This window comes from Salminus brasiliensis, chromosome 21 (assembly GCF_030463535.1).
Source record: "Salminus brasiliensis chromosome 21, fSalBra1.hap2, whole genome shotgun sequence".
Lineage (NCBI taxonomy): Eukaryota > Metazoa > Chordata > Actinopteri > Characiformes > Bryconidae > Salminus > Salminus brasiliensis.
The window spans coordinates 31826088-31851641 of NC_132898.1; the positions used below are offsets into that span (position 1 = coordinate 31826088).

At 42.3% G+C, this 25554-nt stretch overlaps 1 protein-coding gene across 1 annotated transcript in view; it reads left to right on the forward strand.

The window, feature by feature from the left end:
• Window positions 1-2345: 2345 nt before the first annotated feature.
• Window positions 2346-25554, forward strand: part of mdfi (MyoD family inhibitor) — a 52712-nt gene continuing 29503 nt past the window's right edge. The window contains exon 1 of the mRNA XM_072666130.1: window positions 2346-2494. Within this exon, the coding sequence (XP_072522231.1) occupies window positions 2383-2494 (112 nt within the window). The 5' untranslated portion in view covers window positions 2346-2382. The remainder of the gene's footprint in view (window positions 2495-25554) is intronic.

Consider the following 25554-nt stretch of genomic DNA (forward strand, 5'->3'; position numbering starts at 1 on the left):
TTGATATAAAATGCTTGCTTATTTAATGCCTTGTTTATTTGAACTGTGGGAATTATGATGCAGTTCTAATATACGTTTATTTATTTGTTTATTTATTTATTTGAGGGCTTATTTATTGGAGGCAATTATGATATACAGTATGATACTTCCTGGCTTGCTTTATCAGTTATCAATTATTAATTAATCAGTTAGTTAAAGGCCTGCACAAGTATAGGAGTTCTGAGCAAGTTTTGATATACAACATTAAATGCTTGTTTGTTTGTTTGTTTGTTTGTTTAAGGGCTGCACAACTCTGAGATTTCTTAGGCGGTTTCGATGTACGATATAAACTGCTTGCTTTTTAATGGCTTGTTTGTTTGTTTGTTTGTTTGTTTGTTTTTGTTTATTAAAGGCAGCACAACTATGGGAATTATGATGCAATTCTAATATACATTTTTATTTATTTGTTTGTTTATTTGAAGGCTGCACCAAAATGGGAAGTCTGAGACAGTTATGATCTACAGTATGATATTTGCCGGCTTGCTTGCTTTATCAATTAATCAATTAATTCATTAATCAATTAAGTAAAGGCCTGCACAGCTATGGTGTTCTGAGCCAGTTTCGATATTTAATGGTTTGTTTGTTTGTTTATTTTTGTTTGGTAAAGGCTGCAGAACTATGGGAATTCTGATGCAATTCTAATATACATATTTATTTATTTATTTATTTAAGGGCTGCCCCACTATGAGAAGTCTAGACAATTATGATATACAGTATAATATTTGCTTTCTTACTTAATCAATTAATTAGTTAATTAATCACTTAAAGGGCTGCACAACTAATGGTAGTTCTGAGACAGTTTACAATAATATACAATTTAATATACAATATTAAATACTTGGTTTGTTTTTGTTTGTTTGTTGTTTGAGGGCTGCACCACTATGGGAATTCTGAGACAATTCCGATATACAATATTATGTGCGCAGCTGTGCTATTCTAAGCTAATTATGACATACAGTATGATGATGATGATTAATGCTAGCTTAGTTATTGGCTTGTTTATTTATTTTGCTTATTTATTTATTTATTTATTTAAGGGCTGCACCACTATTGGAATTTTGGTGCCAATTCCGATACACAGTATTGGCATATATTAGCCATCTGTTCCAAAGCCAGTACATGCACATGTTCTACATGTTCTATGTTAACATTATGACTGCTAGCTCATGGATCAGCATTAAAGAAATATATGTTTACAAATGCAGTTAAAATGCAGATATTTTAGTGCAATAACATTTTAAATATGTCCATATCGGAATGTTGTCAAAAATAAACATCCATTTTTTAAGTTATCCACCTTCTTTTAAACAGAAGACTCCGTTATTAGTGTGCATTAGAATTTATTGATCTGCTATCACGTCACCTTTAAGGAGACGTTCACCTGTTTTTCAAAATTCCTGTTCAATTCATGTGCAAGTTTTTAAGACGTAAACAGAGTTAAGTTAATCCGAGTGGTTTAGCACAAAAACGCTCCGTTCCAGAGAAACCTACTGAGTCAGAATTGGTCACAGTGGTGGTGGCGAGGGCAACCAGATGTTGAAATGCAGGTTTACAGCTTTTAGAAGGATACCTAACAAAATGACCTGAAACGATTATGAAAATTCTGTTTTTATAGCTGTTTATTATGATTTACATGTCCTAAAAGTTATTTTCTATTCCTAAAAAAATTAAGTAAGTGGAGGAGTACATACTCTAAGATCATACTACACTTATTTTCAGATTTAAAATAAAAAAACAACAGATTTTCCACAGTTTTTCAATAATAAAAATGCTGTGTAGTTTGTTTGGATTCAATACTGGTTTTAGATGGTAAATAAATGCCTGTATTTTCACTGTGTAAATCAGTTATCATATTTAATGTAGTTTTCTGGTCACATAGGACTTGGACAATTAAAAAAATAATTAAAATAGATATTTTTAGATGTTCATGCAAAGTATGAATATACTTTAAATTTCTTTACCTTTAAACCAATCCAAACACATTCTGCATTAGTTTTTCTTTATAACTCTAAATGTAGCCGTTAAGGGCATTATTATACATCTTTTTTATGAATAATTATTAATTTTAATATCATAGTATTACATTTCTATTCTCGTTTGTTTATTTATGCCAGAGTCGCCCACTCATCTCCTCCCCAGCCTATTACTTTAAGCATTTGGGACCAACCTGGGACCTATGGGTTGGAATGCCATCTAAACACCATCCTGAAAACTTGGTGGTGGGCATGATAAGGGGGGGCTTGCATCCTCCTGGTGGCTGCTGAACCATGTTCTTGACTGTCTGTCTCTGTGTGTGTTTCTGTAGGGTAGTTTCTGGTCACCTGGCTCGCAGCTCCAGAGCAGATGTGGGAGGAGGAGGAGCACGGCCCCAGTGCCAGCTCGCCCGAACCTCCAGATGGTTCCTGTCCTGCCCCAGAGACTTCGCCTGAGGAGCCCCCCGCTGCCCCCAGCTCAGGTACATATCTCAGCTACACCGTCACTGAACTCTGCCATAGGTTACTTCAGTTTTATGCTGTGTGATGGTTCAGATATGGCTCTACTCACTAGGCCCTGCTTTAACAGACTGCAGGACTTAGCGGCCAATGGCGTGGCTTAATCAGTGATGGTGCACGTCACAGGTCTCCGCCTACATGTAAACAGGGACACCTGGTAATTAGGGTGTGTTGGATAGTTGGAAATCTGACTTGTGAGAGCCTTTACCAAGGCCTAACTTGACTTAGCCAATCAGAATAAGCCATACATATATAGAAGGGGGAGAATTCTGGGAACTTTGGGCTGGGGGTTAGGTGGCTTCTGGTTTGTGGTAGAACATCAGACCCTTCTCTGATAAGTGGAGGTAGGAATGAGCAATATTGCTGTGAGTTAAAGGGACGTGACGGGGTGGTGGTGGGTTGGGAAACAACGTTAACTTGAACACATGATGAAGATAGAAATGGAATTTATTGGGTTAGATTGAGAGGAGGAGGGGTTTAGGCATGCTCCTCCTCCCAAAATGCCTGTAAGAATACAGAGTCTAGAGCGTCTTCCAGTTTTGAGTGGGATGCTGGTCCATGCACATTTTATGGGATTTGGTGTTGGAAACATTTGGGATGTCCCGATCCGATCCAGGCGTATTTTAATGGCTTGGGGATCGGAAGTCTAGTTTAATCCAAATTAGAGCTGGGCAATATGACAATATTTTATTGTATTGTGATACATTTTGTTATCATGGTACACGATATGCTTTTATAAGTAAATTGTGAATATTTAATTCAACGTAGTGAAGCAAATTTTGAGTAAAAATCACGGTACTCAGTATGGGAGTGTATTTGGATAGCAGTTTTTAAACATTACACTGTTGGTGTATTTTGTCTAGATGACAAAATATTGCGATAAATATTGAATATTGTAAAAAATGTCTTTAAATATTGTGATATCAATTTTTTCCATATCGCCCAGCTCTAATCCAAATACACAGTCTTTGTTTTAACCGTGGTGTTCAGAAACCAACACCTCTCCACTGAAACATGCATAAAATATGTTTGGAGAAACACATTGGAATTTTCCCCCTCAATGTGAAACAATGGTATCATAACAATTCTCAGGGTGGGGCACGAGGTGTAACACTTCCACAATACAGCCTGAATCACCAATCCGTGTTACTCAGCACTGCGTAGTTCACAGCTAGTGGGAAAAGCTGGACACAGCGAGAAGTCAGGACACAGCTCCTGTTTACGACACTGTTCAGATATGCACTCACTCAGCACTTCATTAGGAGTGCGACCCAGAACCTGACGTAGTCTTCTGCTGGTGTAGACCATCCTCCTAAGGTTGGACATGATGTGGTATCTTCTGAGAAGCTTCTCTGCTCTCCACAGCTGTACAGAGTGGTTATCTGCGTTACTGTAGCCTTTCTGCCAGCTCCTGCCAGTCTGACCTTTCTGTTGACCTCTCTCGCTCATCAACACAGTGTTCCCGTCTGCTATCCCGACTATTTTGAGTAGGGATGTCCCAATTTTTACCCGATACTGCCCCGCAACTTGGTTAATGTGTGCCAAACAACTATACACTTTTGAAGTAGAAGCTCCTTAAGGAACATTTGAAGGTTCTTCAGTTTGAAATTGTGGAGGAACATCTTAAAGTGCTTTGAGAAACCTTAAGAAAAGGATCCTTGGAGGTAGGGCTGGGTGATATGGTAAAAATACCATATTGCGATATTTAAAGACTTTTTTACGATATAATATTTTTTATGATATTATATATAATTTATCACAATACATGTAGTCACAGACTAAAACCATCAGTATCAACAGATTCTTATAAACTACTATTCAGATCCTCTCCTGTACTGAATACAGTGATTTACTCAACATCTGCTGCTCTTCATCTAATGAACCCAGTCTAATCACACTGTTAGTAATGAATCCTGCAGCTGATCAGTGTTTATTAAGCACTAACAGACTCCTCCATATACTTAGAAAAGCTTATTGTTATCACCATAACAACATTTATCACGATACAATAAAATATCATCACATTGCCCAGCTCTACTTGAAGGTTCCTCAAAGCACCTTAAGATGTTCCTCCAAAGTTTCAAACTATGAAGAACCTCCAAAAGTTTCTCAAGGTCTTATACTTTTAACAGTGTAGTGTTTCATATCTTACAGTCCAGTCTGACTGACCTGCCTGACCATTCAGCTCCCACCTCCTTTACAGCTCTGCAGTCTGATCACTTAGCATGTGTGTGCATTAGCATTAGCATTAGCATTAGCCTCCTCCTCGGTTCTGAATGCGCCGTTCAGAGCTGGTTTAGAACCAGAGAAAGGAGCCTGGTTCTCCTGCTGGTAGATCAGAGCATTTCCACCATAGTTTGGGTTCTAACCAGGCGAAATTCAGGAGTAAAGTCAGGATGGAGGAACGTTAGATCTTCCCGAATGGAGAAAATGGAGTAAAATATCTTAGTCGTTCCAAAACTGGAGAAAAACGTCATAAAATTAAGCAACATTTTGTGGAAGAGTGACGAGTTCAGATCCTCCTCTTCTGACAGATGAACTAACTCACTCCTCACCTGCGGCTCTGAGCTAACACTAAGCTAAAGTTTTCCTCTTCCCCGAACTTTCCGTTCCACCTTAAATAATGCAGCAGTTCCGCTCTGCTGTTGAGATGCACTCACTGTAGCTGCAGCACTATTTAAGGTGGAATGGAGAGTTAGCATTAGAACCAGCTTTAGCTTCTGTTTTAGCTGCTAACTGGTAACATCGCCGCTCTTATCAGTTCAGATGAAGCTCTGTTTGATTCCTCACTGAAATAACGTCACAGATGAACTCTGTCTGGGGTCGTTTTCGTAAAAATGAGAAGTTCATCTTCAGCAGCTGAGAAGCTATACATATCAACTAAAAGCACCATCCATTTTTATAAGGTTAAAACATGTAGGTTCTTTATACTGCTTTGGGGAACATCAAGGCCTAGTTCTTTTTAAGGCACACTTATTCCTGGACATAGCAAGCACCAGAACATGCGGTAGACTCCGCTAATGGCGCCAGTAAGCGTTGCTGATAAACGCTGAACATTTTTCAGCTTTCGCCAAAGTTTCTACTACTGCTAGTGTTGATGGGCCAACTTCACTGACATCTGGTTGTGTTTTTCCGCTGCGCTGTCGCAGGCGCGAGTGCGAGCGTCACTTTTTACGATTCCGTGCGAGCACAATTCAGCATGTAGGCTCAGGCCTTTGTGCGAGAGCGCTGTACCGTAATCACATTTCTGATTTGAGCAAAATCCCCAAGACTCTAAATTTGGCTCAAATCTCGCTATTCTAAACAACCCCGGCTGCTTTGATCCGATCTGGTTGCAGATGCATGCATGCAGTCGGTCGGATGGCCTGCTCCTCATCTGCTGCTTTGCTGTGGTCAGGCCTGTGTTTATGGTAGCGCACTGGGTTCTGAGAACGCGTTCACACACTCATGAGGGCTGATCTCGGATGAGGGATGGGGGATTTAATCCAGCAACTGATGAGGAGACACACAGGCTTCGTACGGCATGTGATCTCAGTCACACTAATACCCATCATGGCCTTACTTACCCCTCCAGTGCTGTTTCCTGTTGATTCCAGAAGCAGAATGAATGGATTATAATGTGGATTGAAATAATTTTAATTGGAAGCAGATGAATATTTTGATTTGCTTGATTTGAGTTAGTGTGGAGATGTAAGGGTGGCTAAAATATAACATTAAGGCTTTTTTTATGACGTATGACTCAAAATATTATGACCACCTACCTAATAGTGGGAATAAGCTCCCAGTTTCTGGACGACGCTAGCAAGACATCATGGCGTGGACTGTGCTGGGTGATGGAAGGTGTTCATGATAGAGGTTAGCGGCTACATAGTAGCACATCAATCGATCATCGATCCCCTCTGGCCTCAGTGACCCGGGGTGCACCACAGTTTTACTGTTGGGAGGCACTCTATGTGCGAGAAGTCCATCCTCTGTGGCTCTAGTGACACCCACAAAGTTGGTGGTTTCTGAGATGCTACCATCTCTTTTAGAAACCCTTATTGATTTGGATCTTTCAGAATATTTGTTCCCCTTGGAAAGGCGGAGCTTAAAGACATGTGTATAAACATGTAAAAAAAATAGAGCTCCCCCAAAAAATGGAGCCCCTAATATCCAAGAAAGAGGAAAAAGAGGACACATGGTCACTGTTATATGACTTATATATGAAAATATTATCTGACTATGCTTATAATGACCTTGATGGGGAGAGGAAGGGTCAGTTCCATGCATAGAGAGAGAGCGAGGTCATTTATGCTCTCCTGAATTCCCAGCCGCAAATGTAAATGCACTTTGTAAATGCATATCATTGTGGTTAAGCAAAAACCTTGTATGTGAAACATACCTTCTCATGAAATTCTGATGCAATGTCAGGAACAACTGTTAGATTCAGATACATTTATGTCAAAGTGAAAAACAGCTAAATTTGAGATGCCTGACCCCGACGGTCTGTAGGTGTATGTCAGTAGTCATGTCATGAAGGAGTCATGTTGCCTCATGAATGCCACCCTTCCTTTCTTCCTGCATCCTAAAGCGATGCATCATAAGGGGGCAGGGGATAGGTTGGTGTCTTGCTTGCCTGGAACTGGATATAGGGTGGTGTTGGTCTGCCTTAGTTGCGGGTGGTGCTCAAGCAACAGAAAGGGCTTTGTCGCAGGTATTTCGGAGGAGTGAGTAGGAGCTTTTAAGGGGCTCGGAATTCCATGGAAGAGAATAGGCCACTTGGGAATGACCCCTTGATCTTTCAGCTTGTCTTCCTGGCAGTGGGTCAGAGTGCCTGATTCGTCATGCCACATTACACAACACTGGAGCGCATGAGTGTGTGGCTCCACACACACGTGTGTTACGTGTGCTTGCCTCCACATGTGTGTGCTTCCACTTTTGCATCCGTGTGCTGGGAATCTAAACGTGTCCACGGAATGAATTCGGCATCAGCTTTAAAACGTTGGAACGACTATAACTGATTATAATGATTTTTTTTGGAATATTGAGCTCAGTTAAAGCAGCAGTATGCAATATTTTGATCTTTTCTGCTTATGGGCTCCCCCTACTGTTGGAGAGTGTATTTCAGTTTTACTTCACTGCTGTAAATACAAATTGTGTTTTGCGCTCCCCCTTGTGGGGGACCAGCTGTTGACCAGCTGAAAGATCCAGAAGCAGCATCTGCAGGTAAAGAAGCATGTGGGCTGAGGCGGTAGAGTAACACTACAGGATTTTACACTAATATGACTCTATGTGTTACGCTGCATTACACAGCAGTTCTGGAGAGAGGTTCTCCTCCTGCAGCTCCACCACCAAAGCTCCATAGTGCAGTAGCAGCAGCGTTCCGGCCTGGAGTGGGAATGACAGAGATGTCCTTCTCCCTGTTCCAGTCAGTGGAGGAGCGTCAGCATGATCCTCAAGCTGATATTTGAAGATACAGTTGCTACATAATGTTGCTTTAATGTTCGACAGTTTTCCACAAATGGCTTCTCTGGTGACATTTGTACTGTGTTGTATGGAATTTCACCCCTAGTGTGTGTGCATGGTGCCAGCTTAGCACTTTAATATGGGCAGAGGCCTAGTTTTCACTCCTGCAGGGCACGTCTTGGCCCAGGCCTGCGTTTGCACTAAGAGCACGGAGCCACGGGTGAGCTTGTCAGTTCCTGCACAGCTGCGGCAACCAGCGTGCAACAGCAACTCAGCCGCAGTCAAAATTAGACCACCAAGCTGTGTCTTGGTCCGCCCTGCAACCACTAATTACATTTAGCTATGCATTGTTCTTCAGCTGGAGCTTTGTCTCGACTTGTGTCTTAGCGTTCGTGCCCAGGGAGCTGCCACCTCTGCGTGCCTGTGAGCTTTTAGTTCCTGTGTTCTGCGGTGCATGCAGGACTCTCTCACTGTCAGCAGTTTGTGGTAGAACAGTTTGCTGCTCTAAATCGTACTCCAGTTGCTCGGACTAGCTTGGCTTTCTCCGGAGGGCAAACACAAGAACCGCTCTCACGAATGTACAAAAGGCCGGCTTTCATCGCTCCTGACCTCTCTCATCTCGGAGGAGGAGCGCTGTTTCTAGACCTGCTTTTATTGTCCTGCGCTCCGTGACTCAGATTTAAGGGGATTTCTCAGAGCAGAGGGCTGCCAGTTGTCTTCAGAATGTTTAGAAAAACAGAGGAAGGAGAACATGCTAGAACAGTGTGAGTGGAGGAGAGCGTGCTCCAGAGCGGTGTGGGTGGAGGAAAGGGGTGTCCGAGCGGTGTGGGTGGAGGAGAGAGGGTTCCAGAGTGGTGTGAGTGGAAGAGCGAGAGTTTCCAGAGTGGTGTGGGTGGAGGAAAGGGGTGTCAGAGCGGTGTGGGTGGAGGAGAGAGGGTTCCAGAGTGGTGTGGGTGGAGGAGAGAAGGTTCCAGAGTGGTGTGAGTGGAAGAGAGAGAGTTCCAGAGTGGTGTGGGTGGAGGAGAGAGGGTTCCAGAGCGGTGTGGGTGGAGGAGAGAAGGTTCCAGAGTGGTGTGAGTGGAAGAGAGAGAGTTCCAGAGTGGTGTGGGTGGAGGAGAGAGGGTTCCAGAGTGGTGTGGGTGGAGGAAAGGGGTGGAGGAAAGGGGTGTCAGAGCGGTGTGGGTGGAGGAGAGAGGGTTCCAGAGTGGTGTGAGTGGAAGAGAGAGAGTTCCAGAGTGGTGTGGGTGGAGGAGAGAGGGTTCCAGAGCGGTGTGGGTGAAGGAGAGGGTTCCAGAGCAGTGTGATTGGAGGAGAGAGGGTTCCAGAGCGATGTGGCTGGAGGAGAGAGGGTTCCAGAGCGGTGTGAGTGGAGGAGAGAGGGTTCCAGAGCGGTGTGGGTGGAGGAGAGGGATCTAAAGCAGTGTGGGTGAAGGAGAGGGTTCCAGAGTGGTGTGGGTGGAGGAGAGGGATCTAAAGCAGTGTGGGTTGAGGAGAGAGGATTCCAGAGCGGTGTGGGTGGAGGAGAGGATTCCAGAGGGGTTTGAGTGGAGGAAGTAAGCTCTAGAGCAGTTTCAATGTAGGAGAACCTTGAAAGAATAGTGGGACTGTAGTAGAGCAGTCTAGAATAGTGGGACTGTAGAAGAGCAGTCTAGAACAGTGTGAATGGAGGGGGCTAGTCTAGAACCGTGTGATTAGAGGAGAATAGATGAGAGTGAATGGAAGAGTCTAGAACAGTGTCAGTGGAGAAGAACTTTTCTGCAGGAGAGCCTCTGGAATGTTTTTTAGAATGTTGTAAATGGGGGGGGGGGGGCACTCTAGAACAGTGTGAATGGGGTCTCATTTTCCCACGGTTCTAGGGTGCTTTGCCATATCACCATCTATACAGCCTCCCATGTGATCTAGTCAACTGGGAAGTCGTGGTTTGTAGAACACCCTCCAGACCTGAGACCTGTAGACCAGCTGGACCTGCACATGTATTTTGGCCTAGGCCCGAGGTTCTCGTGTGCATTAAGAAGTGCCTGATTGTGGATATGGCGCCTGTCCCAGCCCAAACACTGACTCCATTGATTCTGCTGTTGAGTGCTGGGGCCATGGCATTGCGTGCTGCCGTCTGTCTGACTCACATATTCAGATATCAATAGTGAATGCGGACGCTAACGCGCTCAGAGCTACGATAGTTCGTATCGTTTTTTGGATGCACTCCATGCATTCAAAGAAGTAGCCAATGTGTCCAAATATTTGTGGACACCCCCTCTAACAAATGCATTCAGCTACTTTAAGTTGCAACCACTGCTGATACAGATGTTCAAATGCATACACACATACAGCTTGTCTAGTCCCTGTAGAGAAATACTGCCAATAGAATAGGACTCTGGAGCAGATAATAAACATCATGAACCTATTGGCACCATGCCGCCTAATGCCAGGCGTGGGCTAGTAGAGGGGTATGAAGCCCCCTAGCATTGAGCTGTGGAGCAGTGTTCTCTGGATTGATGGAGGTGCTCCTATCAAGTACCTTTTAGGATATGTTGGGGGCAAGGTGGGGTGAATCAATCAAATGCAATCAAATCCTCACAGCAATGCGCCTTCTCCCCTGGACAGTAGAGACCGTTACTCCAGTGAAACCAGCATACACTCTTTTTTTTAATAGCATTGACTTCAGAAGAAGCAGTGAATAAGCAAGTGTCCAAATACTTTTGTCCATATCGTGTACTCTTAGTTCCTTCAGTCCTATGCTTTCTCTCAGGTGTGAAAATGAGGAAGCTTCTGCAGATGTTCTGTTGGTATCCTCCTTTTTTAGCATGTAAGTCAAGTGTCAAGTGTATCCACAGTCAACCAATCAACATCGAGGATACCTTCTCTGTAGTCGTTCATCCAACATGACGGAAAAAAAGCTAGTTGCTGTTGTATTGGCGTTCTCCATTCATTAATATATACCTCATTAACATACACCTCATCAATATATAGGTATATACGCAGTAATATATTGATGTAAGATGTATAAGATGTTTTGCAGAGTTTTGCATCAATCAAGCAATCAATCAGATGCTTGAACCCGCCCCCTGAGAGGCTTCTCATCTTTAGGAGCATGAGAGGCACATACCCCAGGAGTTAGCGCTGTACTAACTGGAGGCCTGAATCATCACACACTTGCCGCAGACCACATTAAGATGTTAAGTAATCTGAAATAGCTGATGTGGTTTAAATGCTTGTGTGGTTTCTGGCACTGCATGATGCAGATTACTGATATGTGTAAAGATGGCTGCACATGTTTCTATTTAGCTGTACAGCACTTATTTCTGTCCAGTGCAAAACTGCAGACGCAAACTTCGGACAGCTGGGCTCAGTCAGACACAAGCACCTGGGTTCTCGTATGTTTATCCTGAATAAAAACATTAATTAACACTAGCAAAAACGACAGCGGACTGGGGCTGAAAAGGTGTGAGATTTTCCTTAATTATTATTATTATTATTATTATTATTATTATATTATATTATATTATATTATATTATATTATTGCTATTATTATTATTATTGATCATTAAATGAATGAAAACAGTTAAGAAAACCCTTTATTGCAGTTAAAACTATTTATTAATGAAAGTAAATGTAAATTGTCTCAATTTTAAAAATGAATAAATAAAGCTGCATGTGAGGTGAAGCTCATTTTAACTATTATTTCTATGAATCATAATTTTCATTATGAAATAATCTGATAATTATTTTCTCTGTTAGTCATTTGATTATTATTTTTTTAAAATAAATTGTTAGGGTTTGCATGTTTTCCTAATACCAGTACTAAACAAATGTACACAGTATAATATCCATCAGTTGTTGTTGTACCACAGTATACGTAAAACCATTAAACCACAGCAACCCTATTGCAAACTTTGCAGAATCCTCCATCTCCAAGCTCTAACTGATCTGATAGACATCACTGATCTGATATATGGCAGTAGGAGGACATAGAAGGTTTGTGCATTCTTCATTACTGGGACCCAGTTTGGCTTCCCAAATGGTCCCTATTCCCGTTACAGCCCACTATAAACTCACATGGGTCCCATGTAGTGTACAACCCAGATGGGGCCTAAGCTTGACCTGTCCTGGTCCCATCACCTGGGGCCAACGTGGAACCTGAGGGCAGAAAATGACTGGTTCTCAGTTGGCCCACTCATAGAGGCCCTATACAGACATGTTAGCTGGGTCTAGCCAGCGCTCTGCTGATTCTCCAAGCCTAGCTGCAGAGCTCCAATTCTGCTGTCAGAGCTGCAAAGGGGGACCGGCTAAGGGGTTAGAAGGGGATGTCCTGTAAAAGCTCCTGTAGCTGCCTGTTTCCTTCTATGACCATTTGATCTTGAATGGGTCAGTACAGTTGGTCTGTTATTATGAATGGAGGCATAAAAATCTGTCCAAAATATATTTAAAAAAAAATGATGTCTCCTATAAAGTAATTTTGTGAAATGTATTAAAGGGTTTTCCTGTGACGCGAGGGTGTAGATGGTCTCGTTCCCTTTACATTCATTGCTGCTGTATTTCTTTCGCGCTATAACACACTCCGTTTTACACACTTGCTCTTTTGTTATTAGTCAGCCTGCGAGCAGTTTTCTTGGCCCCAATACATCATGGGACTAAAACCGTTTTAACCACAGGGTCACTATTTATCTTCTTCACCAGTACTGCTCCACTTAAGAAGCGTCCAATAGTCACTCAGGACCCTGTGTGGCAGCAAATCCACTCCATATGATTTTCTTGGCCTTGGATTAAAGTTGAGCTGAGCTTTATGCTCGCAGTGATAAAGTTGTGGCGAGAACATTGCATATGCATAAAAGGACGTCCTGTAACTACTGAAGCCTGATGGATCTTCTGGTTTGTCTTCAGAATGTCCCGATCATTCTCACGGACTCGGCGTTGATGATGTTTTAAGCCAATAAAAGCCCTGACTGGGAACATTTTTGGCAGAGCGGCCGCTTAACCCGATGAACCACTTCAAAGTTGCCTACAGAAACTATCGAACACTTGCATGAAATGCTTGACGTTCTTGACACTTACATCTATGTCTGTTTTGGCTTCTTCTAGCATGTCTCATGTAGATGCCTCTTGCCGTCGTCTTCGTGTGGGAAAGGAGAACAGCATTTCATCATTTGAGATTCTGTGAGGTCTTTCTTTGAAGCTGTGATTATGGCTTTCAGCCGTTGTCCTCTTGGGAGACATCCTGCCATCTTTGAGTCCAAACGGATCTGGGAATGGCAAGAAAGTAAAGAATGGCAAAAAAAAAAAAAAAAAAAAAACTTTTCTCACTGTCTTTGCTCTGAGTGAAGGGTAGAGATCTGCTCTTAGATCTGCAAGTTAGAGCTTTAATCTGGTCTGTAGTTTTGATCGAACCTAAGAACTTTCTACTGGAGTCTGACCCAACCCATAGTACTAAGTTTTAGAGTTTTACTTTAAACGCCACTGTTTTCCAACTAAATGGTGTCCAATTCTGACTGTAACCCAACTAAATTCCACCCAGTCCTGAATATAACCACCCAAAACTCTCCAAACCTGACTGTATCCCACCAAAACAGTCCAGGTATGGACTGGTACCCAAGATAATTCCACCCAAACCTGAATATAACCAAATGAAAGTGCCCAAACACTGCCCAAACCTGACTGAAACCCACCAATACTATCCAAACCTGACTAACCCAATAATAATGTCCAAACCTGATTGTATCCCATCAAAAATATCCAAACATGACTATTAACCAGCAAATTTCCACCCAAATCTGAATATAAACTGCCCAAACCTGACTGTAACCCACCAATACTATCCAAACCTGACTGGCACCCACCAAAACTGTATAAACCTGACTGGCACCCACCAAAACTGCCCGAACAGGACTGAAACCCACCTATACTGTCCAAACCTGACTCTAACCCAAAGAAAATGTCCAAACCTGACTGTATCCCACCAAAAATATCCAAACATGACTGTTAACCAGCAAATTTCCACCCAAATCTGAATATAAACTGCCCAAACCTGACTGTAACCCACCAATACTATCCAAACCTGACTGGCACCCACCAAAACTGTATAAACCTGACTGGCACCCACCAAAACTGCCTGAACAGGACTGAAACCCACCTATACTGTCCAAACCTGACTCTAACCCAAAGAAAATGTCCAAACCTGACTGTATCCCACCAAAAATATCCAAACATGACTATTAACCAGCAAATTTCCACCCAAATCTGAATATAAACTGTCCAAACCTGACTGTAACCCACCAATACTATCCAAACCTGACTAACCCAAAGAAAATGGCCAAACCTGACTGGCACCCACCAAAACTGTCTAAACCTGACTGTTATCCAACATAATTCCACCCAAACCTGAATATAACCCAACATAACAGTTCTGTCCAAAGCTGCCTTTAACCCAACACACTGTCCAAACATGACTAACCCACTAATACTGTCCAAACCTGACTGTATCCCACCAAAATGATCTAAACTTGACAGGTACCTAACATAATTCCTCCCAAACCTGAATATAATCCAACAAAGAACTGTCCAAAGCCAACCTACCAAAACTGTCCAAACTTGACTGTAACCCACATGACAATACATAACTGGTATCCAACATAATTCCACACAAACGTTCTGTCCAAGGTCATCCTTAACCCAACAAACTGTCCAAGCATGACTATTAACCCTCAGATTTCCACCCAAATCTAAAAATAGAACCCACCAAAAATGTCCAAACATGACTACAACCTCCATTTTTCTCTCAAACCCAACTGTATGCATCTAATCCTGACTGTGTTAAGACACTTTTTGTCCAAACCCATGAGTGGCCCAACTAAATTCTGTCCAAACCCAGCCTCCACCAACCAGAGATTGAGCCGGAGGTAAATTGCTTAATCGCTGGAGCTGCCTAGAAACCTGAGCCTGAAATGTGAACCTGACTTGAACCTGACTTGAGGCCTTTAGAACGAGGTACGCTCTCATAGGAATAGTAAGGCTGGATAAATCAGTATTTAATATTTAATGTACTTTTGGGTGGATATGAAGAAATGTGGGAAATATGGTTGGAGTCTATCTGTGAGGCGGTATCTGGCCACAGACCAGCTTTTACCAGCTTTTTTCAGCTTCCTGTTGATTCATCCGTGCCAGACTAGGTGCGTGACTTCACAAGCACGTGTGTTTCTCCTAAAGCGCGAGCCGTAGTGCGTCGCGTGCGTTTACAAACACTGATATATCGGCCTCCCTCCGGCTTGACTTCACAAAGCCTCTCGAATCCGCCTCTCTTCAGAAAGTTTCAAACGCGAGATGTAGCTCAATTAAATCCCTCTAAAGCCTGTTAAATACCGCACATTTTCTCGTGTAATGAGCTTACGCTGTTTTCCCCCTCCTCGCCTCTATTCTTTTGACTAAATAATCTGCGTATTTGGACAAATTCCAACGCACAGCTTTGAAGCCTCTCATCGAGTATCTTTCACTCCTGGCTGGTTTACAAGCCCCGATTAGAAAGCCCATTGTCTTAGAGCTGGGCTTAGTGAAGACGTCGCCGCGGTTATCGGTGCATCTCTCCGCCAGATCAGTTGCAGAAGCAGAGTTAATTATTTTCTTTTTTGCCCCTTAATTACACCCCTGAGGGCTTATCGCTGAGAAATCTTATCAAATCTGGCAACAGACTCTCTCCCCGAAAAAAAAAAAGAAGTGTGAACTGAAGGGTGTGTGGAGACGAACTGGGCCTTGAAATAAGTCATGCTGCATTGCTTTTGCTTTTAATCCATTTGAGACGTCCAGCAGGGTTATATTACGCAAGGTCTACCCTGATTACAGCCATGATTCACGACTGGGATGTCTGGGTTGGGCAGGCTTGTAGTCTATGGAATTTGGGGGAAGTCAAGGAGTGCTCAAGGGGCACTCTAATATCTTAGGGCTTCATCTAGTTTCACGCTATTTGGAGTCTGATATTTTCTATATGCTGGCTCATATGCAGGTCAGTGCAGGTCAAAAACTGGTAAATAGCAAGCAGATCAACCTTAATGTGGACAAAGGTATTGGGACACCTGCTCGTTCAGTGTTTCTTCTGCTGTTGAAAAAGATCTATCTTGCCTTTGTTGGAGAAAATGTCTCTACTGTCCATGGAAGAAGGCTTTCTACTAGAGTTTGGAGTTTGATTGCATTCAGTGACGAGCGTCAGTGAGGTCAGGATGTTTGAAGATTACCACCTCACCTCACCTCCAATTCCCAAAAGCTCTCAAAAGTACTGGATGGAGCTCTACCACCATCATTCCAGAGAACACAGTTCTTCCACTGTTCCACAGCTCCTCAATGCTGGGGGGCTTTATACCCCTCTATAGCCCACGTCTGACATCTTCCGACATCCTGATCTCATTAATACTCTTGTTGCAGAATGCAATCAAATCCTCACAGCAATGCTCCTCCAAAATCTAGTAGAAAGCCTTCTTCCCTGGACAGTAGAGACAGTTATTCCAACGAAAGCAGGATAAGAGCAGGTGTCCCAATACTTTTGTCCGTGTAGTCTGTTTGCATGTGCTTATAAAAAGCTAGGCTTGAATTGCCACCAGGAACTGCTGAAGACGGAGCGTGCAGAGCATCTGATTTCTGAATGAATGAATAGAGAAATGGTATAAAGAGAGAGAGAGAGCGGGCGAGAGAGAGAGAGAGAGAGAGAGAGAGGGCGAGAGTCTGTGGGCTTCAGTGACGCATTTCCTCTACAGCTGCCTCTGAGTGCTGTTTTCACTATATCTATTCATCTGCAGCATTCCATCCCAGTCCCATGTGCACACACATACAAACAAACACACACACACACACACACACACAGGCCCACTTTCAGAGTGTGTTTTACACACACTCTTTAATCCTCCGCAGGCCGACGCATACTTCTGCTTCTCAACCTCGGGCCTGTTATCGTAATTCACAAATGTTGACACACACGAACATGAGCTACAGATCATACGCTTTACCTCGCGTAATTTACAGCCTTGTAAAGTCCTGAAGGATTGACGTGTAGCGTGGATGTGTGGAATTACCTCCATTGCAGAGTATAAAGGGGATGTGTTTGATAGAAATGCAGTGTAATTGGTTTTGTATAGGCTTTGATCAGAGTGCTACGAAGCTAATGCAGCTACTGTTAGCTTATAACCAGCAGGTTAGTATCCTAGCCTCAAACCCATCAAGCTGGTAGGTCCTTCAAACCTACAGACCTGCTCACCTGTTTTCACCCAATTACATTAGCTTCCACTACGTCCATACTTCTTGCACTACTGTCCATCGTCCCATGTCCCTGTTCCTGCCCTGGAGACTTGGCCGAACAGTGGTTGGTCGTACTGGAGAAGCCCGTGTTAGTATGATAATACAATAAAATTGAATTGAAGTGAATTCCAGTGCAAAACTGAAGAGTGCAGTTTCTGCAGTTCAGCGGTGATTGGGTACCAAAGACTTAACCCCAAAGATCATTGGTCCAAAAGCGCATCCAATATATCTGTTACAGGAGCTGTGTCCACAAACTTTTGGCAGAAATGTTTCAATGATTTCTGATGGGAGTGTTTTGGCCACAGCAATTTTGTTTGGATGCGTTTTGTCCAAGTACAGTTTTTTTTTTGTGTGTGTATATATATGTATGTATGTGTGTGTGTGTGTGTGTGTGTGTGTATGTATGTATGTATGTATGTGTGTGTATATATATGTGTGTATATATACATGAATACACATATATACATATATACATGTGTGTGTATATGTATGTATGTACAGTGAGTCCAAGAAGTATTTGATCCCTTGCTGATTTTCTTCGTTGGCCCACTAATAAAGACATGATCATTCTATACTTTTAATGGTAGATGTATTCTTACATGGAGAGACAGAATATTAAAAAGAAAATCCAGAAAATAAATCTAAGGAATATATATTAATTGATTTGTATTTCATGGAGTGAAATAAGTATTTGATCCCTTAGTATTCATTAGCAGTTCTGGCTTTTACAGACCAGTTAGACACTCCCAATCAACTTGTTACCTGACCTGAAGCCACCTGTTCTCACTAATCACTTGTGTGAAAAACACCTGTCCACAGAATCAGACAGATCACACAGATTTCAAGTCTCCAACATGGGTAAAACCAAAGAGCTGTCACAGGACCTCAGAGTCAGAATTGTTGACCTTCACAAAGCTGGAATGGGCTACAAAAAGATTAGTAAGGTGTTGGATGTGAAAGTAACAACTATTGGTGCAATTATCAGAAAGTTTAAAGAGTATAACATGACAATCAACAGACCTCGGCCCGGTGCTCCAAAGAAGATTTCGCCTCGTGGGGTGGCAATGATGCTGAGAACAGTCAGAAATCGTCCTGCAACCACTCGGCAGGAGTTAGCAAATGACCTGAAGGCAGCTGGGACCACAGTTTGCAAGGAAACAATTGGCAACACTTTGCGCAACAATGGATTCACATCCTGCAGTGCCCGAAAGGTACCCCTGCTGAAGAGAGCACATGTGGAGGCGCGCCTCAAGTATGCCAATGATCATTTGAAAGATGAACCAAGTTATTGGGAGAAGGTTTTGTGGTCAGACGAGACCAAAATTGAACTTTTTGGCCTCAACTCCACCCGCCATGTGTGGAGGAAGAAAAATGCTGCCTATGACCCCAAGAACACTGTGCCCACCGTCAAGCATGGAGGTGGAAGCATAATGTTTTGGGGGTGTTTCTCTGCCAAGGGTACAGGGCTACTTCACCGCATCACTGGGAAGATGGATGGAGCCATGTACCGCACAATCCTGAGGGACAACCTCCTCCCCTCTGCCAGGGATCTGAAAATGGGCCGTGGTTGGGTCTTCCAACATGATAACGACCCTAAACATACAGCAAAGGCAACAAAGGATTGGCTCAAGAAAAATCACATTAAGGTCATGGAGTGGCCCAGCCAGTCGCCAGACCTCAATCCGATCGAAAATCTATGGAGGGAGCTGAAGGTCAGAGTTGCCAAGCGACAGCCCACCAACCTTCATGATTTAGAGAGGATCTGCAAAGAAGAGTGGGCCAAAATTCCCCCTGGTGTGTGTGCTAAACTTGTGGTTAACTACAACAAACGTCTCACCGCTGTGCTTGCAAACAAAGGCTTTGCCACTAAGTATTGAGTGTGTTTGGCAAGAGGGATCAAATACTTATTTTCCTCATTGAAATACAAATTAATTAAAATATATTCTTTAAAATTATATTCTGGATTTTTGTCTTGATATTCTGTCTCTCCATGTTAGAATATATCTACCATTAAAAGTGCAGAAGGATAGTGTCTTTATTAGTGGGCAAACAAAGAAAATCAGCAAGGGATCAAATACTTCTTGGACTCACTGTATGTGTGTAGAGCTGGGCGATATGGACATTTTCTATATCACGATATTTAAAGACATTTTTTCCGATACACAATATTTATTAACATTTTCTGTCATAAAGATAAAATGCACCAACAGCGTAAAATTTTACAAAACTGCCAAAATTACAAAACTACAAAATACTCTCCCATACTGAGTACCGTGATTTTCTCAAAATATGCTTTACTCCAATTAAAACAGACTGATGACACTCTCTGTAATAAAACGTGCAGTCTCTTTAAGCACTGGTGATATTCACAATACACTCAAACAGAATATTGTTTACCACGATAACAAAATGTATCATGATACCATCAAATATCGTCATATTGCCCAGCTCTGTGTGAATGTATGTAAATAAATAAATAGCAATAGTTTCCCAATCAGGCCTACTCTTTGTGTAACGGCCTTTAGACTAACCCACTTTTTTTGACCCATTGCAGCACATTGCACCAAGGTCCAGCCATTAGCCATTTCACCCATGTCCCTCATGCTCTCTGCTCTCCATGCCCTCTGTCCAGCACAGTCCAGCTGCCTGCACAACCGCAGAGAGCCCTGCCAGCCCTGATTAAGACGATCAGCTAACAGCTGCGTGTGGAGGCCGTGTTTTCACGCCTTTCACTTCGTCTTTTGTTTTCTTCCTTCACCCTTCGCCTCATTTCTCCCCCGTCTTTCCCTTCGCATGAGCACGTGTATCGCCCTCAGCGATGGTTTTAATCAGTCAAGGTAATTAACTTCCAGCTCAAGTGGCCGGCGTGTTGGTCTTCAAGGTCCGCCTCTTCGTTCGTTCGGCAGCGATCGACCAGCTTGTGTTTCTTTCTTTTCTTTTTTCTTTTGCATTCGTCTAGGAAACTGTGCACGGTTCGAGTCTGCAGATGTGGATTTTTTTTTTTATGGGAGTGAAAGCGAAAAAAGGAGGCTTTTAAAGCGTGATCGATTGCGTCCCGTTAAAAAAGTGAAATGTCAGGTAATGTGCTGCGCTGTAGTGAGGAAGAGCTTGCAGAGTTAAAGGGGAAAGTTTTGTGTGTGTGTGTGTGTGTGTGTGTGTGTGTGTGTGTGTGTGTTTGAGAAGTCTGAGAAAGTTTTTTTTGATTTAAGCGCCTCGCTCTTGCCAGGCTCAGTGTTTCAGCTGTTCCGTTGGGACGGAGGGGGTGTAAAACATCCCTAAGTCTCTTGTCAGTTTCTTCGTCTTTTTTCCCCCCCTCTCCTCCTTCTTCTCCTCCTGCAGAGACAACACATCTAAACCAATGTTCTCTTTTCTCTTTCGCTCCATCGACTGACTTCTGAGCAGGTATTAGTGAGGGGTTGTTAGGAGACAGAGCAACCCTGCCACAAAAAAAGGGGAACGGTGGGGGTTGGAGGGGGCTGGAAGAATTTCAAAGTGTCCCTGTAAAGCCACAAGGCTCCACTGCCTCTAATACCAGCCTCATACCTGCCTCCCCTAAGCTCCTAAAAAAAAGAGCCTGCCTGCGCTCTCACAGAGGCCTCCAGAGAGTAAATAAGGGAACGCTCGTCATAGGCGTGAAGACAAAGAGAGAAAGAGTGAAAGTGAGAGTGAGAGTGAGCGAGAGAGAGAGAGAGAGGCCGAAAAACAGATACACTTAGATTAGTGCGGTATGAGGACAAAAGTATTGGGACACATGCTTAACTCAGTGTTTCTTCTGAAATTAAGCCTATTAAAAAGAGCTGATCCTGCTTTTGTTGGAGTAACTGTCTCTACTGTCCAGAGAGGAAGAAGGCTTTCTACTGGATTTTACTAGGATGCATTGCTGTGAGGATTTGATTGATTGCATTGAGTAAGAAGAGCATCAAGAGTGAGGTCAGCATGTTGGACGATCACCACCTCATTTCATCCCACCCCCCTCAACTCCACAACTCATCCCAAAAGTATTGGATGGAGCTCCACCAGCACGGTCACTCCAGAGAACACAGTTCTTCCTTCACAGCTCAGTGCTGGGGGGCTTTATACCCCTCTAGCCCACACCTGGCATTAGGCAGCATGGTGCCAATAGGTTCATTTAGGTTTATGAGCTCCTGAAGTCCTATTCTATTGGCAGTACTTCTCTACAGGAGCTAAACAAGCTGATTGCAATCATTCATTAAGGGGTGTCCACAAATATTTGGACACAGAGTGTATTAAAGCTGGGCAGCATCTCTCTGATGTAACCTGTAACTCTAATCTGTAGAGTTTGTAGAGTTATACTGTGGCATGCACTCGGCCCTGACCCCACTCTGTAACTTTACGTGGTCTGAGCTGCTCTCTGTGAGCTGTTCCTCTAAACTCTTCCACTGTTCAATAATAATAACACCACTCACAGATGATGGAGGGAAGGTCTAAGGATCTAGGAGGTAAGGTCTAAATTTCTCCAGCTGACTTGTTGTTGTTGGTGCAGCGGTGCTGAGCTCCTATTACATACAGAACCACACTGGAGTTCAGTGAGCTCTTCAGAACCTCCCGTTCTTTCACTGATGTGTGTAAGAAAGGCAGACTGCAGGACTAGGGGCTTGATTTTACACACCTGTGGCAAAGGGACTGAATGAAACACCTGAATTCAGTGATTAAAAGGTGTGTCCCAATACTTTTGTCCATATGTAGCGGTACAATCGTAATGCGCTTTTGTCCATATCGCGCTGCCCTACTGTATGCCCTTACTATATAAACCCAGTCCAGTCTGGGGTCCCTGGAGTCCGGAAGCAACACGGACTCTTGGAGCAATCCGCTTTGAGGGAGCTCCAGGTCTATTTCCAGAGCTTTGGCTTAGATTGTCTAAGATCTTCACCCACTGGAGGACTCTGCAACACTGGAGAGTTTCCAGTACCCTAAACACCCTGTGATTTGAGTGGTAGCCATTTTTTCACACTGTAAGTAGAGACAGTGCGAGGCGGTTTCTGAAGCAGAGCATTGTAGAGATGCTAGCCCTTCCTTGGAGTCTGAGATTCCTAAAAAGCTGGTTGTAAGGAAACCTTTAATTGGTAGAGAACAATAAATGAAAACTTTAGGCGAACAAAAGTGGCATTGTTCCAAAGACCTCTTTTTTTGTAGCTTGTGGTTTCTAGGAGTGCTAGGTGCTAGCTCATTCCTGTTATTGTGGGGAAATTATAATAAAGTTAGGAGGCCCGAGGCCTGACTAAGTCCCATAGTTTGCCAAGTCTTTACAACCACCCGCCAGAACACTGCATCTTTGTTCATATGCTTCATTTTTATTAGGGGATGCACCGATACCACTTTTTCCTTCTGTGGTTGGTGTGGCACAACTGATAACACCACCACCGGTCTGTGGGTTCGAGGCTGGGGTTCGATTCCCGGTCTGGGTGACTATGCTGTGCTACACCAATAAGAGTCATTGGACAAGACTCCTAACACTACACTGGCCCACCTCTGTAATACCAGTAACCTTGTTCTGGTCGCTCTGGATAAGAGCATCAGCTAAATGCTGTAAATGTAAAGGTAAATGATACAGATACCAGATTTTCAAGTATCGGCCGATACCGAGTACCGATACCGATACCAACTCTTCAATACTCAATGATATTGATATTTCTTATTATTAGAAATATATTGATATTTCTTAAAAAGAAATGAGATGTACTGGTTGAGTAACGGCACATCTGAAACGTTTCAGAGCTATGAAACATTAAAAATCTCCACAGTGTAAGTAGTAAGCGAGTAGAGAAGCATAATCTTGCTAAGCTCGACCAAACAGCTTTTTAATTAGTGTTTAAAATTCACATTTTATTACAAGAACACGTCTCCATGTAAAAAGATACTAAACGTCAGTGTGGCCTTAAAACAAGCTGCTTAAACTCTTGGTTTTAAACTTTTGGTTTTAGAATCAAATTAAACACCAGATGGACAGAAAAAAGTGCTAAAAGTTCATTAAAAGTCTGTTTAATGGTGATAAATATTTATGACGGGCATTTTTAATTGGTTGCTTAAATGTTTGGTTATATGAAGTATGCAAACCAAAATGTTCTATATTAAAAAAAAAAAAGTAGAGTCAGTAAGCTTTATGGTATCGGTGCTCTCTATAGCCGATACGATACTGTGTGTAAGTGCCAGTATCGGCACAGATACCGATACAGTATTGATATTGGTGCATAACTAGTGATTTATATATATATTTCATATATATGTATTTCAGTGCTCTCTATAGCCGATACGATACTGTGTGGAAGCGCCAGTATCGCCCCTAGCTTTTCTTGGGAAATGTATGACCCAGTAAAATGGATGTGTTTGTCGAGTTGACTGAAAGGTCCTCAGGTTTCTCGCCTCCAGGGTTCATGTACATAGCATAAGCAACAAGCTTTCTAATCCTGCTGCCTCTGCCTGACTCTAATTAGCTCTGAGCTCTGAGAGACTGTAGAGAGACCCACTGTCACTCTTTACAAGGCAGATGGAGCAGATGGGGCTTCTGGCTGGGACAGTGAGCGTGAACCCTGGGTTTGTTCTGTAATCTGGTTGAAGTTTTATGTTTTTTGTTTTTTTTGAGAGCAGAATTCCAGCTGTCTTAAGGCTGGAAGGTTGATGATAAAACGAACACAAATGAATGGTGATGAAGGTCGCACCATTAGGGATTAGTCCAGGCTACTAATAAGTAAGACAGCGAAAATATGTTGGTAGATTTTTAGTGTAGGAACATTTAGAATCAGAATCAGAATCTCTTTATTTCACCAAGTATGTTACACATACAAGGAATTTGTCTTGGTGAGAGCAACACGTATGACAAGTAACAAAAAAACACAGAACACAGATTATTTACAGTCTTAAACTAAAGGAAAATGACACTAAACAATAAATAGGGTAGGGGATAAATTAGGTAAGGTAATAAAGAGCTGAAAATAGGGATTACAGAACCATGCTGGTTATATAATATATATATAATATACTAATATTATAATAATAGTATACTAATAATATACTAATACTAATATATATAATTAAAGAGAATATAAAACAAAAGTGAAAACTAAATATATTAGAAAATATTTATATAAAGAAAGGGTCCAGTTTTTCACAAGATAAAATGTTTATATATAGTCTGATAACCTGACACTTATTAAAACAATCATTTTTTGCATTATTTGTTATGAATAACCAAATAACTCTTATCTAACTTTTAGCTTTTAAATTTAGTTGAAGACAAAAAAACAACAACAAAAAAAAAACATTGTAGACAGTAAATATTAATGGCATATTTGAAAAAATAACTGATTCATGAACTTTCCTGCTAATTAAAGATGAACAAAAAATATATATTTTAATATAGTTTTTTTTATTTTCAACATTTTATTTTTCAACATAAAAAAAAAAAGTTTTTGGATCAGCAAAAAAGACCAAAGTAGACAAATGTAAGTATTTTGTGTTACTGCTGCATTTGGCTTAGTGATGTATTTATTTTTTTAATATAAAATCGTGAGATTTGATATTTTATGATTTAATTATTTCCTAAAAAATCAGAAACAAGAAAGAAAACAAATTAAGACAAAGAGTCTCATTCTCTCTCTCGTTTATATTTTAATCATATAAATAAGCAGAAATCAGCAAAATTCCTCTTAACTGGTCGTAGTTTATGGGGAAAACTGGAATAGGCTGTTTCCCATAGCTCAGCTTTTTATGCGGGGGTCCCTATACCTCCAAAACTGCAGAAGAAACTGTACTGAGATAAACTGTCAGGGTCTCACAGTACTTTTTGATATATAGATTTTTTTTGTTATTGTATATAATAAAACACAAAGCAGAAATTTGATAAACACTCCTCACACCTCTCTAAGATCGCTCTGGGCGTGGTCTTCATATTCTAATGAGCTTGTGTGACTGACGGCCCTCAGAATTACTTTGTGATTCACAGATGTTTAGAGTTTACTGAGGTTCTGATATCTGGACCTGAGTACCAGCCCATATATAGACCGGAGGAGACATTCAGCGCCGGGTGTTCCGTCAACTGTCCCGTCCAGCACTCGTAGCTTCTCCACTTCGGTGGCTGGCTACGTGCTGTAGACGGCTGGCAGCAGATCTACTTAGCTTACGTTCTGCGTCCACTGTCAAAAATGCAAGATCCTTGAGGAACCTTTGGAGGTTCTTCAATTGGGAACTGTGGAGGAACCTCTTAAGGTGATTTGAGGAACGGTGTTTAGAGGAAAAGGTTCCTTTAAGGTTCCTCAAAGCACCTTAAGAGGTTCCTCCATCGTTTCCAAT